Source organism: Cololabis saira, chromosome 23, assembly GCF_033807715.1.
Source record: "Cololabis saira isolate AMF1-May2022 chromosome 23, fColSai1.1, whole genome shotgun sequence".
NCBI classification, from domain to species: domain Eukaryota; kingdom Metazoa; phylum Chordata; class Actinopteri; order Beloniformes; family Belonidae; genus Cololabis; species Cololabis saira.
The window spans coordinates 26,650,353-26,664,409 of NC_084609.1; the positions used below are offsets into that span (position 1 = coordinate 26,650,353).

General features: G+C 42.9%; 1 protein-coding gene across 4 annotated transcripts; it reads right to left on the bottom strand.

Annotated features, from left to right (window-relative positions):
* Nucleotides 1-314: 314 nt before the first annotated feature.
* pfkfb3 (6-phosphofructo-2-kinase/fructose-2,6-biphosphatase 3) lies at nt 315-7,474 on the bottom strand. Of its 4 annotated transcripts, none has more exons than XM_061714413.1 (15): nt 7,238-7,474; nt 5,442-5,570; nt 5,188-5,284; nt 5,019-5,085; nt 4,858-4,932; nt 4,708-4,764; nt 4,469-4,593; nt 4,168-4,375; nt 3,942-4,088; nt 3,755-3,859; nt 2,817-2,946; nt 2,579-2,706; nt 2,049-2,237; nt 1,853-1,875; nt 315-449 (listed from the first exon to the last, which is right to left on the bottom strand). In XM_061714413.1, exons 1-15 carry the CDS (start codon nt 7,305-7,307, stop codon nt 443-445), a joined length of 1,557 nt encoding a protein of 518 aa, XP_061570397.1. In that variant the 5' UTR covers nt 7,308-7,474; the 3' UTR covers nt 315-442. The 4 variants fall into 4 exon arrangements, with proteins under 4 accessions (XP_061570397.1, XP_061570396.1, XP_061570399.1 ...); XM_061714415.1 differs by lacking the exon at nt 315-449 and adding an exon at nt 1,184-1,451; XM_061714412.1 differs by lacking the exon at nt 1,853-1,875.
* Between the last annotated feature and the right edge of the window lie 6,583 nt (nt 7,475-14,057).

Sequence of the window (14,057 nt, forward strand, 5' to 3'; positions counted from 1 at the left end):
TCAAATAATGACAGTGTTTTCTGATGTAAACCTAATACTAAACCCCTCTAACAACCATGAGATCATGATTTGCAAAAAAAAAAAAAGAAAAAGAAAATGACGAGCTCAAAGATTCTTCTTTGGTCTCCAAAATAAAAGCTCAATGTTTCTTTTTTTAGAGAGCCATCTGAGCTGTACCAAAAAAAACCCAGAGAAATTCTGACGAGTGTAAGAAAAGAATATGATATAAATACAACAAAAAGAAAGAGAAAAAATAAACTGGCTGACAAAAAAAAAGGATGCCATTTCAGTTTTTACTGACAAACATGTTGGTTTTTTCGATTCTGTTTTATGCTGTTTTCAGTGAGTCTCTCAGAATTCTACTTCTTGGCTTGTTGAGCCTCGAGACCCAGCTTTCACTGGCAGGGCTGCAGGATGTCATGGCGACCAGTAGGGCTCATCTTCATGTTCTGCAAGGACACACAAAGAAAGAAAAGCAAACAGTTTTTAGATGCTTCACTTCTGAGTCATCGTTGGAGCATGCGTTACGTGGCTGACCGAAGCTGACTAATGACACTAAAAGCGGGCAAACCTGTCTGAATGACAGTCTTATGTAGTTTAATCCCTTAACCACAACTTACATAACCCCAGTTTTCTCAGGCCCCAACAACTTCTTAGATATTTTTAGCGGGCGTGAAAACTTGCACCGAGCGTGTGATCAGGTTGCTGGAAGACTTTAATCCACAGGTGATTATGAATTAAGCCAACTAGTAAATGAACACACAGACCTAGCTGTGAGCTTCATACGTTTCCAAACGCACCAACAATCACACAGTTGGACCTTTAAAGCTTCAGTTATCTACTTAAAGACTGAACCTTGCAGTTTTATTGCTAATGCATCGAGTTGAAAATTATATTTACAGGACTGTTTCAGAAAATTAGAATATTGTGATTAAGTCCTTTATTTTCTGTAATGCCAAAAATGTCATACATTCTGGATTCATTACAAATCAACTGAAATATTGCAAGCCTTTTATTACTTCAATATTGCTGATTATGGCTTACAGTTTAAGATTAAGATTCCCAGAATATTCTAATTTTTTGAGATAGGATATTTGAGTTTTCTTAAACTGTAAGCCATGATCAGCAATATTAAAATAATAAAAGGCTTGCAATATTTCAGTTGATTTGTAATGAATCCAGAATGTATGACATTTTTTTTTTTTTATAAATTGCATTACAGAAAATAAAGAACTTTATCACAATATTCTAATTTTCTGAGACAGTCCTGTATGTCACTGCTAAAACTCAGCCTGCAGCAGAAACTTAATACGAGAGTTAACGGTTTATTTGTGTCGTTTGCGTGAGCTGTGGCTGCGAGCAGAACTACAAAGCGGCTGAAGCCTCGGGATCGTGTTTACCTTTGAAAGACAAAGAGTGAAAACACCTCTACATAGTGGAAGATGGTGCGTCTTTAAGCAGCACAGCACACACCAACAGATGAACACCAAACACAGACAAGAACGGGACAGTCAACATGAGTCAGCAGCGGCCAGAAACGAGCACATTTTAGTGACAGCAGCGTGCGAGAATCACATGAATGTACTGGGAAGTTCAACTCTCGAGTACTAAACACCTATTGCATCATATTCAGGAACTGAGCTCCAACTTCCAGTGCATTGTGTAATTTCCCCACCAGCGTGACACGAGTGCATAAACAGCAACTTATTTATGATTCAAGAAATATTTGGCCCCCACCCCCAAATTGTATTAATCCGGGAAAAGAAAGCTAAACAAATACAATGAGAGAGCAGAATGGACGGATGACAGAGCAGAACAGCCAAAAAAGATCCCTATTGTGGCAAATACTTACAGGCAAACTTTGCCCAGCCAATGCTGTGAGGTGAAGAGGAGGCAGCGGAGGAAAAGAGGGAGACAAACAAGTGAGTGAACACCCATGCAGAGCCTTTCACAGAGGAAGCAGATGCAGCAAATGTCGACTCCAGTCATGTCCCAAATGCCTCAAAAAAATAAAAAATGGATGCGTATGCAGGAGTATAAGAGCTCACCTGTCCAGCCAGCGCGAGGGGGAGGTGGGAGGAGCCGCAGAGGGCCATTGAGGCAACAGAGTCGGGAAGTTCCTGGATGGGAGACTCGTCCAGGTCGTCGATGCGAGGTTTCTTGATGTGAGACTCCGGGCTGGTCAGAGGAGTCACGCTGTTCCTCCGGATCAGGGTGCCGGGACCCCTCTTGACCTCCTGCAGAGGTGTCAAAGGGACACACTTCAGGCTCAATACAAGTCGTAAGCACCTCACTGTTCATCACAGCAGCAGGAAGTGACACTTTAAAGCAAGAGGTCACCAATCCTGGTCCTCGAGGGCCAGTGTCCTGCATGTTTTAAGGTTTTCTCTGCTTTAACAAACCTGATTCTAATTAATGGTCGTCATCAGCTTGTCATCCAGGGCTGCACAATTCTGTTAATGACACAGTCACTTGTATCATGGTCTCTGTATCATCTAAAACCTGCAGGGACACCGGCCCTCGAAGACCAGGATTGGTGACCCCTGCTTTAAAGCCTCACTAACTACTGAGCCGTTACCTCGGGCCGGTCTCTGTGGGTGTTCACGGCCTCCACATTCAGATGGATGGACTCCACTTTGCAGCCGTAGGCAACTGGGGTGAGCTTCAGCACCGTGTGCAGGGGACACTTCAAGTAGGGCATCTCATCTGCGTCAACAAATGGTGGGTGGAAAAGAAAAAAAGAAAAATTTAATCGTCAAGCTACAAATTTGAGCTTGGATCTTGCAGACCAAAACTGCTGAGTCATGGTCACGTACCTGCACTCTTATCCAGGAAGTAAGCCAGCAGGCACCGCATGACAGCCTGGTCGCAGACGACCAGGACGTTTTCCTGCCTCTCCAGCTCCATGATGACGGGCTCCACCCGCTGGACCAGGTCCTGGTAGGACTGCAGTCAGGAGCAGGGAGACATTTATCGTTAGTGGTTGCAAGTGTCAGGTTTTCTAAGCCAAAGCCAGAGGTGTCAAGTAACGAAGTACAAATACTTCATTACCTTACTTAAGTAGAAATTTTGGTTATCTATACTTCACTGGAGTAATTATTTTTCAGACGACTTTTTACTTTTACTCCTTACATTTTCACGCAATTATCTGTACTTTTTACTCCTTACATTTTAAAAACAGCCTCGTTACTCTATTTCATTTCAGCCTTTAAAAAAACTATCCAGTTAAATTGCTCCATCCGGATAGAGTGAATTTGGTTGTGGTTGTTTCAGATGTTCTTCTCCAGTTTTGTTCTTACATCCATTCCCTCAGATTCCTGCAACTAAACTTGGATGTACATTCCAATAAAGGTTAGGATAAATGATAACATGCCTCTGAAGTTTGACTTTTTGCACCATTACAATACTTATAGGCAACTAGTCATCATATCTCCTGCTCTCTGAAACACATGTTAATGCTCAATAGTACACATATATGCTTCTTTAATATATTTCCATTATACTAAGATGCCTTCATTTACAATGGCTTTTGTCCTTAATGGCTTTTTCCCCCCCTTACATTACTTTTACTTTTACACTTTAAGTAGTTTTGAAACCAGTACTTTTATACTTTTACTCAACTAAAAAAAACTTGAGATGATACTTCAACAGGAGTATTTTTAAACTCTAGTATCTATACTTCTACCTGAGTAATGAATGTGAATACTTTTGACACCTGTGGCCAAAGCAAATGATTTGTTCTCTGTTTACTGACCTCTCCAGCTGGGTAGCGGTAGTAGTATTTGTCTTCATCCCTCAGTGCAAACTCTTCAGGGAATTTCTCCTTCACCTCGTCGTACGTCATCTCCTCACACACGCCCTGCAACGAACACAAGCGAGTCAGATTGCTAAACAAGGGGTGTGTAGCGAGGCATCGAGGTGCTTCCCAGAGGGAAACTCACAGCGTCGATCTCGTTCAGCGCCTTCCACTGCTCGTACGGGACTCCCAGGTGCTCCGCCGTCTGGATGCTTCGACACAGCTGGCTGGTCCAGACCTTCAGGTCCTTCAGCTCCTGCTCCTCCACAAACCGGGCCAAGGCAGCAGAGAACTGCAACAGAGAGGGAGAGCGTTGAGCACCCAGGGATAGTGGTTACCGTTGGGAGACTGGGATCTGGGCTCAGCTGTACCTGATGGCCGCGTGGCGAGAGGCCCGAGTCGCCTCCCAGCCGGCCCTCCAGATTGTCCGTGCTCTCGCCGTGCCGACACAGGTAGATGGTTCGGGGCTGGACGTGGATGTTCATCAAGTAGTACACGATTTTACTCTGGATGTGATCCTGGATCCGGTTGACCAGAAAACGGCGACCCACGTCGATCACTTTGATGTAGGAAAGATCCCTGAAGGACGACAGCAAAAACACGGTGAGCAAATTTCCTCTGAAGGGCGTTCATTTGGATTTGAGACGGGTGCAAAAGAGGTTCATGTCTTACTTGTCATAGAGATCCGGGTCCAGAGGCTGGTAGCTGGTTCTGTAACATTCAATTCTCTTTTGGAAATCCATCATGGCGTCGGTGGTGTTGCAGTCCCGGTAGTCCGGACAGGACACTTTCACCTCCTGCACGGGGAGGAAAACTGTCAGATGGCAAACACGGCTGATGCCAGAGAAAAGCAAACGTTTAGTCAACCAGAAACAGCACGAGGAAGGACTGAGGTCGTGTTTGGGACTCACCATGATGTTGGAGGCGATCACGCTGGGGTCGTCGCACACGGACTCGATGAAGAAGATCTGACGGGGAAAAAAGAAATTACTTTTAAATGAGCTACATTTGCAACACTTTTGTTTTTATTTTGGTTCCTCTGTTGCCTTAGCGACACATACCTTGAAATCATTCTCTTTGCCAAACTTCAGGATCATGTCTCGCCTCTCTCTGGTTGTGTTAGTGGCATCAAAGACCTGAAAGAAAGAAGACACTTTAGCAAAACTGTGGTTTTGCTAAAGTTTTAAGAAAACCAGACAAACACAAATGAGGGGAAACTCACCGCTATTTGGCCTCCTTCGTCCTCCAGGTACGACTTGACATCTCTCAAGGCTGCTAAGGCACACTGCCTGAAGTGGTAAAAGAAAAAGATGCAAATGTGAGTTATATGGAGCAAAAAAAAAGAAATAAAAACCCAATATTATTTACTTGTGTGTGAGGGAAGAACGTACTGCCGGATTTTGACGGCACACTCATTATCAGGCTTGAAGAAGTCATAGGAGCTGTAATTCTTGACCGCCTCTCTGCGGTACTCCCCGACATTGAAGACTGCAAAGACAGAAAAACAAGCATGAACACCGTGTCCTCGGGGTGGAAACATGAGTCGATTCCTGGGAAAACACTTCAGCATGTAACCGATAGCTGGTAAACTTTGCAAACTGGGTCAGCACTTAAACCCAGCTCGCCATTTACAGGGTTCACGTACCTTTGGTGGGCATGCCAACCCAGTTGAGGTAGCGGGTGAGTTTCTTGGACATGTACGTCTTTCCCCGAGCCGGCAGCCCCACCATCACGATGACAGTGGGGGGGTTGGCAAAGTGGGGATTGCCAGCTGCTGCAGAGAGGGGACGGCAGGAAGCAGACGTTTCACGACAACTGTGCATGTTTACAAAACTAAAATAAATATTGCACCGAGTAAACAAAATAAGAGGCCTTCTCAGGTTTAAACCTCTTAAAGAAAACATGAGAGCTGCAAACTTCCTGTAGTTATTGAGAACCTGTACCACCCACTCCTGGCCGGCACGTGGCCGCCTGCTGCCACCAGATTTGCCTTTTACATCCATGTCACTGCACATCTGACCCACTTTTAAGAGCTATGAAATGACCTACACTTGATCACTAACATGCACACTAATCCCACCCCCAAGGCCCACAGGAGCTTTTATGCCCGTATGCCTTTGCATGATGCCTCATGGTATCCTGGCTGCACAGAGAGGCAGAGATGGCAAAGTAATGCAGGGCACAGATCCTGCACGCAGAAGATCTGCTGTAAAGTATTTGAAAAGGTCAAGGAGTTCCTGTAGCATGTTTGATTGAATAATAAAGCACTTTGCATGTCACTTTGTTATTCTCCCTCTCCATCATTGGTACTGCAAGAACCAGTGAAGTCCATTAATAGCCTAATAAGTCCTCAGCGCCCGAATTTACACTTCGTCACAGCGCCTTAATCTTGTTTCCACAACATGAGAGTCACGATGCTTAAAAGGAGGAGAAGGAAACGGATCAAACTTAAGTCGATATTCAGATGTCTGATTCATTGGTCCTGAGCCCCTGTAGCTCATCCAGTCAACAACATCTCATTATTTCATACAATTACCGAGTACGGCTACATAGAAAACAGGTTTAGTTTTATCAGATTGAGATGGAGTCTGCCTAGAAATGTAACTTCTGACCTTCACATGTAAGTGGGAAGCCAGGCTTTTGGTTATAAGTAAGTCAAGTTCAAAATGTGTCTTGTACAGTATAAAAATATTGATAATAATTCTCAATTTTATATTGTAGCATAAATTTAACTGTTTTAAGAGCACCAACAAGTGGCAAACTAAAGTTTTGCCTTAATATTCTAATTTCAAAACAAACCCAGCTGCCTCAGTTTTATTTTATTGGTTTTAACTTGCAAATATTAGACTTTTGTCATTTAATAATAATAATAATAATAATAATATCCAAACGAAGACTATTTGTGACATTAAGTTTTCTTTTCCCAGAAGACAATGTTCATGAGAGTCGCTTTCCTCGCTCTCTTCTGCTTTAACGAACCCGGACAGTAGACTTCAAATATTACTGAATTATTGTATATTTAAGTATAATTGCAGATTATTACGGTAAATCTTAATTATTATCGGAACTGACTCAAAGCGGCATCAGGGTCGCCGAGTGCGCACGCGACGCAGAACGACCAATGAGAGCCCTGACAGGCGGCACTTTGAGGGGCTCCGCGGTAACCATGGTGATGGAGGGGCGCACTGCAGCTTCGTTAGGGGGGGGTCGTGACGTGGAGCATGTGCTGATGAAAACAACCAATCAGCGACGAGGAAGCCAAAGCGCCCGGCGTAGACGCGGAGACATTTTTACTACTGTGTCCAGGTGGACGGCTCAATGATGCCGGCTGAGCCCGGCAGCTCTTATAAAAACACATTTAGGCAAAACGGAACGAATAAAGAGCTTGGCAATATTCCCCAATGAGAGATACACATTGAAAATATGATTTAATATATTTACCTCTCGGCTTGTCATCCTTGGTGGGAACCCAAATCTTTTGGATCCTGTTTTGGGTGAGCTCTCTGGGCATTCCTTAGAGACGGGAGAGCCAAACGTAAGCGCGGAACGGAGTTGCTTAAATCCCGGGTTAAAAAAGATTAAAGCAGGAGCCGGTAGTCGTGAGTGAGAGCCTGGTGTGTCTGCTGCGGACGCGGTGACTGCAGCCCTCGCTGAAACGAGCTAATCTGCCGGTCTGCGGCAACATATCCGCTATTTAAACCACGCCCGGCCGGGGGACACGTGACCGGCCTGACGCAACTCCATGGAAACCTCATTCACACAGATGTGACACACACACACACACACACACACACACACACACACACACACACACACACACACACACACACACACACACACACACACACACACACACACACACTGGCACAGCGCCTCTCTGTGGTAAACTTGAAGTCGTTAAAGTGTCAATTTTACATTAACCGCCTTAAACTAAAACAAAATAGTTACAATTTAACACATTTGACGCTGTTCGTTAATATATGAGTCGTTTCCCATTAAGATTTTTTTCTGGGTTTAATAGAAACACCAGTTTTTATTGAAATCTAAAAATGAAACTTTCGCCTTGGATGTTTACATTTATTTTAATTTGAATTGTATGCATGTGGTTTACAATTTTGTTTACTCCTTTTCTGTGGTTTTGAAGGCACATTTCTTTTAATGCATTTTTTTTTATTTTAGTCATATACGGTAGGCCTATACATAGGCTAACTTTTGGATACAATTGTCACATTTTCTAACTATATTTTTGTCTGCATGACGTATTATTTTGAACAGTCCTTGCAGAAGTTGCAGAAGTTGAATGATAGTTTATTACAGTTTAGTATTTTTGGTTCAATAGATTCAATCGTTTTTTATGCAAAATAACGATAAAGCAAAGGATAAAGCGGGTAGCCTATAGAAAATTGATGGATGGATGGAATAACATTATTAAAGTGATCAATTAATGCATGAAAAATGCGGAGTTTTTTTTTAATCAAATCCCCGCCTGTTGTGATGAAAATAAGTTTTAGTCTACTTTAAAGGGTTGTAAGTCATTTCGACTGCATGCCTGCATGAAAGAAAGTCCGCTGTTTGCCTATCATTATGCAGCGGAGCTGGAGGACGTGCGGAGCCGCACAGCCGCATCCCGCTCCCCCTGGCTGGGCTGCAGCCCTGACTCATGCCGGCTATGATTACACACATGCAGAGGTGGTGGTGGTGGTGGTGGTAGGCTGCTCGTCTCAAACACGCGCTCAACTGGCACAGTTCAGTCAAGTGGAGGGGAAATACCGAAGAAGATCCATGACAAATACGTGGGAAATAATCTGGACCGAGTCTACATATTAAATGTCTTTCTTCTTCTTTTACATCTTGGCTTTCTTTTTTACTCATCTGTGGGGGAATTATTAGGGAGATTTTTAAGACACTCAACTCTCTTTATATATAGCCTATATTTAAAGGGGTTGTGTTTTAAAGGAGACCTATTATGGCATTTAATGTATATTTTAAACAGGCCTTGAATGTCTTAAAAACAATCTAAAGCTTGTTTTTTCTACATAAATCATAAATCCAGCCTGTGGGCCCTGTCACTAGTTTTACCGCTTCTAACCTCTTTTTCTGCGCCTCATTTTTAGGGAAGGGGGGCGTATGATAATGAGGCTCTGTGCTGATTGGCTCCCTGAATGACGTGTAGCAGGGGAGGAGCATAAACCTGCTCCGCCAGAGCAGCCAGAGCCTGTAAATAAATACAACACTGAATTTTCACAAATGGCAACTTTATTGTTAAAAAAATAAAATATGAGTTGTATATAAATAACATTTATGCACTATTTAAGCCGGATCTGCCCGGCGGAGTCTGAACGCTGGCCGCGGAGCCAAGCCAGGCGCCCGGGAGCAGCGCTGCTGGATCAGCGCTGCTGGATCAGCGCGCATCACCGCGGCTTTAACCGGGAAATATGACCGGTTCCCACCGGCCGGGACCGCAGGAACCCGCCTGGACTGGTAGCAGGGACTCCCGGGGACCGACCAGCGGAATTTCAGCCGGATCTGCCCGGCGGATGCTGCGCGACGGGCGCCGCAACTCCACGGCGGGCGCACAGATCCGCTCCGGAGCGCATCCGAGGCGCATCGCCCGTTATCGGGGATCAAACCGACAGATTTCGCTGAAAATCTCGAAGGGTGAAGCTGGTCCAGCCTGGGACAGACCCCCGAGGACCCAGCTCCCAAATCACCCGGGAACCTGCATGATTTAACCTGGATCCGCGGCGCTGCGGCGCCGCGTCCGACTGGCTGAAGGATGGACCGCTCCAGCCAGAGCCAGAGAGCTGGTTGTGGGCGTGGTTTCAGCAGCGGAGGCTGAACCTATGGAAATGAGCGCCTATGGTGACGTCACCCTAGGCGCAGATTCAGAATGGCTCAAAAAAAGGCCACGTGACACTGGGGACTCAGTCCGGCGGGGGTCAGAGAGCTTGCAGAAATTCATGGTATTTTGTCTCCCCTGTGCTGGCAGGGTGAGGGGAGACCACTTTATATATGTTAAAACAAGAAAAAACGTGTTTTTCATAATAGGTCACCTTTAAGATGTTTTTTTTTTTATTGTTTTGTATTCTATTGTTCACTTTTTCCCCTTTTCCTTAGGGATATATATATATATATATATATATATATATATATATATATATATATATATATGTATATATATATATATATAGATATCATCCCCAAAAGCCCAAAGGGTCTTGGCCTGAAACTGCCATCCCGGTAACTGCATCTTATTCTTGATTGCAGTTTCCCTCTCCATCCATGCAGATTCACCCATTTCCGACCAAACAGTTGACTTTACCTATGTTTAGTTTCCTATTTCAGCTTACATTGGCATTATGATTGGCAAAATAACCTGACCCATATCTCTGTAATAGCCTATGATGAAATATCAAACTTTTCGCATTTTTCTGAGCCGCTGCAAGTCACAGCAAGTTATGGCATCATCTAGGTTCATATAAAAGCATATTCATATTCATATATATTCACTATTAAAAGTTAGTACCTCCTCTTTTAAACCTAAGAGTTTAAAAAAAATCTTATTGTTGTTGTAATAATAGGGCAACACGGAGAGACTAATGCACGCCTTTATAACTAGCAGGATAGACTACTGTAATGCTCTCCTTACTGGTCTGCCCAAGAATACCATCAACAAGCTGCAACTGGTTCAAAACGCAGCAGCAAGACTTCTGACTCAGACCAGAAGGAGAGCACACATTAGGCCCATTTTAAAAACCTTACACTGGCTACCTGTTAGTTTTCGTGTTGATTTTAAAGTTCTTTTATTAGTTTATAAAGCGCTACATGGGCTTGCGCCAGAGTATATTTCAGAAATGTTTTTATTCTATGAACCAGGAAGGCCCCTCAGATCCTCTGGCTCTTCTTTTCTAGCTGTTCCACAGAGTAGAACTAAAAGATTTGGTGATGCTGCTTTTAACCACTATGCTCCAAAACTGTGGAACAGCCTGCCGGAGGATCTGAGAGGAGCTGGAAATGTGGACATTTTTAAACGTAGATTAAAAACTCATCTCTTTGGTCTGGCTTTTATGTAGCATCACATTTTATGGTTTTAGTTTTATTCCGTTTAAAATTTTTTTAAAGGTATCTGTTTTATTTATTTATCTATCTCTTATAATGTTTTTACTATTTTTATTGTTGTGGACTGATTATTTTTTTTTAGCCTTAATCCTTGAACCTTTATCTCTTTATAAATTTTATATATTTTATATTGTATGTCAGGGTGCATTGGTCTCCCAGTTTTTATCTTTTTGGTCTCCCAGTTTTTATTTGTTTATTATGCTTATTTTTCAATCACAATGTCAAAGCACCTTGTATTTCATGTACTTGGACGAAAGGTGCTATATAAATAAAATTTGATTGATTGATTGAAGATACAACCTCCATCAAGCAACATCATACAACCTATCACCATGCCAGAACTATTTAACACAAATGACACCCAGAAGAGGAAAAGTCATGTGGGCAATACTGAATACCCTTTATTGCTCCATAAGATTTAAGAGGGTAAGCTGCAGCCAGTTCTAGATGAACTAATCATCAACAGGAACGATGATCTGTACAAAAGCAGATGTTTTTGCAGGTCTCTCAAGATGGAAAGATGCCAAATAAGTCTCAGAGAATCACTTAGGGTCTGGACTTGGTTATAAAAGCACACCAGTGAATCTACTACAGAATGGCTGAAAATCAGAAAGTTTAAAAGGTTTAAGATTCTCCAATATGCCAAGTGAAAGTCCAGACCTCAACCCACTAGAAATGCTGCTGTGGGTCCTTAAGACAGTTGTAGATAACCTGATGCCCAACAACCTCAATGATCTGCAAGCGTTTGAATCTTTGGTAGCATTAACTTAGTATCACCCACATGATCATAATCTTTTTGGCTTCAATTCAATTTAATTTGGCTTAAATTCATCATTTCATGATTTAAAAAGTGACATCAGAAGTTGTATTAGTCTAAAAGTTTCGATCATAGTTTTAGACAGTACTTGAGTTGTAAAAAAAAATCAGGGGGTATGATGGATTTTTATCATATGTAGACAGATAATTTGTGTTGATTACAAATAATATAATATATTACAAATAATAGCACTGACCAAAACACCTGCAGAAATACTGCAGGAATGACATAGCAGCAGTTAAATGCAGCCTTCTGTAAGCTTTAAATATCCACTGGGCTTACATCAAATACATCAAAACACAACAATAAAAAAACCTTTTCTTAACTTATCAATATGATTCTGTCCTTCACAGGATAAGTAAAACGGATCACTGCAAAAACTCAAAATCTTAACAAGAATATTTGTCTTATTTCTAGTTAAAATGTCTCATTTTAGTAAAAAAAATCTCATTACACTTAAAACAAGACTCATCACTGGAAAAAAACAACTATTTTCACCTGTTTCAAGAAGTTTTTCACTTGAAACAAGTAGAAAAATCTGCCAGCGGAACAAGATTTTTTTGCTTGTAATAAGAAGATAAATCTTGTCCCCACTGGCAGATCTAATTATTTCAAGTGAAAATTTACTTGAAACAGGTGAAAATTGTGAAATAAGTTATTTTTGTATTGATATTTCTCTGGTGATAACTCTTCACTCATTGATGAAATGACATAAGGGATGGAAAGGGGGGATGGCAGTTTTACTGGGGGGATGATTTGGACCGTTTTTATTTCAGGGGAGATTCCATCCCCCTCATCCCCCCTCAACTCAAGTACTAGTTTTAGACATAAAACATGGGATTAAAAGCACATGACTTTATTCATGAGTCTACAGATGAGTCAGAGTTGGACCAGATTTGATCAGTGGTCCCAGGAAACCGGAGAAACTCTGTCCACAGTCAGAGGGATGCACTCTTTGAGCCACATTATGGTCTCGGCTGAGCGTCAGGGACCGTCCCCTCTCTCCCCACCATGGCCCTGAAGTTTACACCAATAAAAAGCCCGGGATTTTAATCACCAGTTACCTGCTGAACAAGTAGAAAGGAGCCTTCAGGGAGGAAGACAGTGGAGCTATTGTGGACGTAGCAGCCACCTGCTTCGGCGAGCCCACTCTCATCTGATAAAGTGTGTGAGTGGTGGACAGGAGGCTGAATACAGAGCACTGCTGGGCCGCTTCGTGGCGTGGTGTGATGACAATCACCCCATCTTGAATGTGAAGACGACAGATGTAAAAGCTGTAAAAAGCCCCGGGATGAACGTTATTTCAATTCTGGGAAGAGAAGTAGAGAAGGAAGTGGCGGACACGAGCTGGACCGGAGACGCAGCACTGAGGAAGCTTCAGTGTTCGCAGGAAAACGTTACACGTCTTCTCTGAATCTGTGATGTGATGTCATCCGTCAGAACAGCAGCATCCCAGCCAGTGACTCAAAGAACCTGAACAAACTGATAAAGAAGGCCTGCTCTGTTCTGGGGACGGCTTCCCAGCTGATTGGGAGAAGAAAATAAGCTGCATAAAATACAAAACATCACGGACAAATCTGCACATCCTCGATGTAACACGGTGATTCAGAGAAACAGAGTCTTCAGGCACATGTTCAGGTCACCTCCACATCCACAGGCTGCTAGAGCCTTGAAACCAGCTCAGCATGTAGTGGCCGTACTGTAAAAGAAGGACAGGAAATGCTCTTCACCGAGGGTATCGAACGACCACCACTGCCTCATTCAGCTCTGGTATAATTCTTTATTCCGCAGCTGGTTTCATGAATCAGAGGCACACATGTTTCCTTCTCACAACAGAAACAAACAGAAGCTGGCTAACAAACAGAAGCAGCAAAAACAGAAGTACCAACACTCGAAGGCTCTGTAGCACGTGGCCTATTCCTGCGGCTCGTAGTTAAGTGTTGTCTCTTCTTCTACATCTACGAGTTTGGCTCTTGCTCACATATGGCTTCTTTTCGAAAGATAAAGCTTTAACCTGCGTTTGCAGAAAGCCGACTGGAGTCTCACGGCAATCCCCGATTCCTAATACGTCACCATCCGCCACCCGAAGATCATAGTCATCCAACACTGATTTGAACCCGTGCGTACAGAGATTTCTTCGAATTCTGAGACTCTAGCTGCATCCGAAATTCCATACTTCCAACCTAATGAGTTTGCAAAAACAGTATGTGAGATTTTTTAGTGCGCCCGAAACATTAGTACGTAGACAATAGTATGCGCTATCCATACTCATTCCGGAGAAATTTATTAGTGTGAATTGAAGGACACTAGCTAAGCAGAAACTTC

Excerpts from the sequence above, each read along its gene's own strand:
- pfkfb3 (XM_061714415.1), bottom strand. The coding sequence starts at position 7,307 with ATGCCCAGAGAGCTCACCCAAAACAGGATCCAAAAGATTTGGGTTCCC. Across the intron at positions 4,933-5,018 it reads ACGAAGGAGGCCAAATAGCG|GTCTTTGATGCCACTAACAC; the intron begins GTGAGTTTCCCC and ends TCTTTCTTTCAG. Across the intron at positions 2,707-2,816 it reads CTTCCTGGATAAGAGTGCAG|ATGAGATGCCCTACTTGAAG; the intron begins GTACGTGACCAT and ends TTGTTGACGCAG.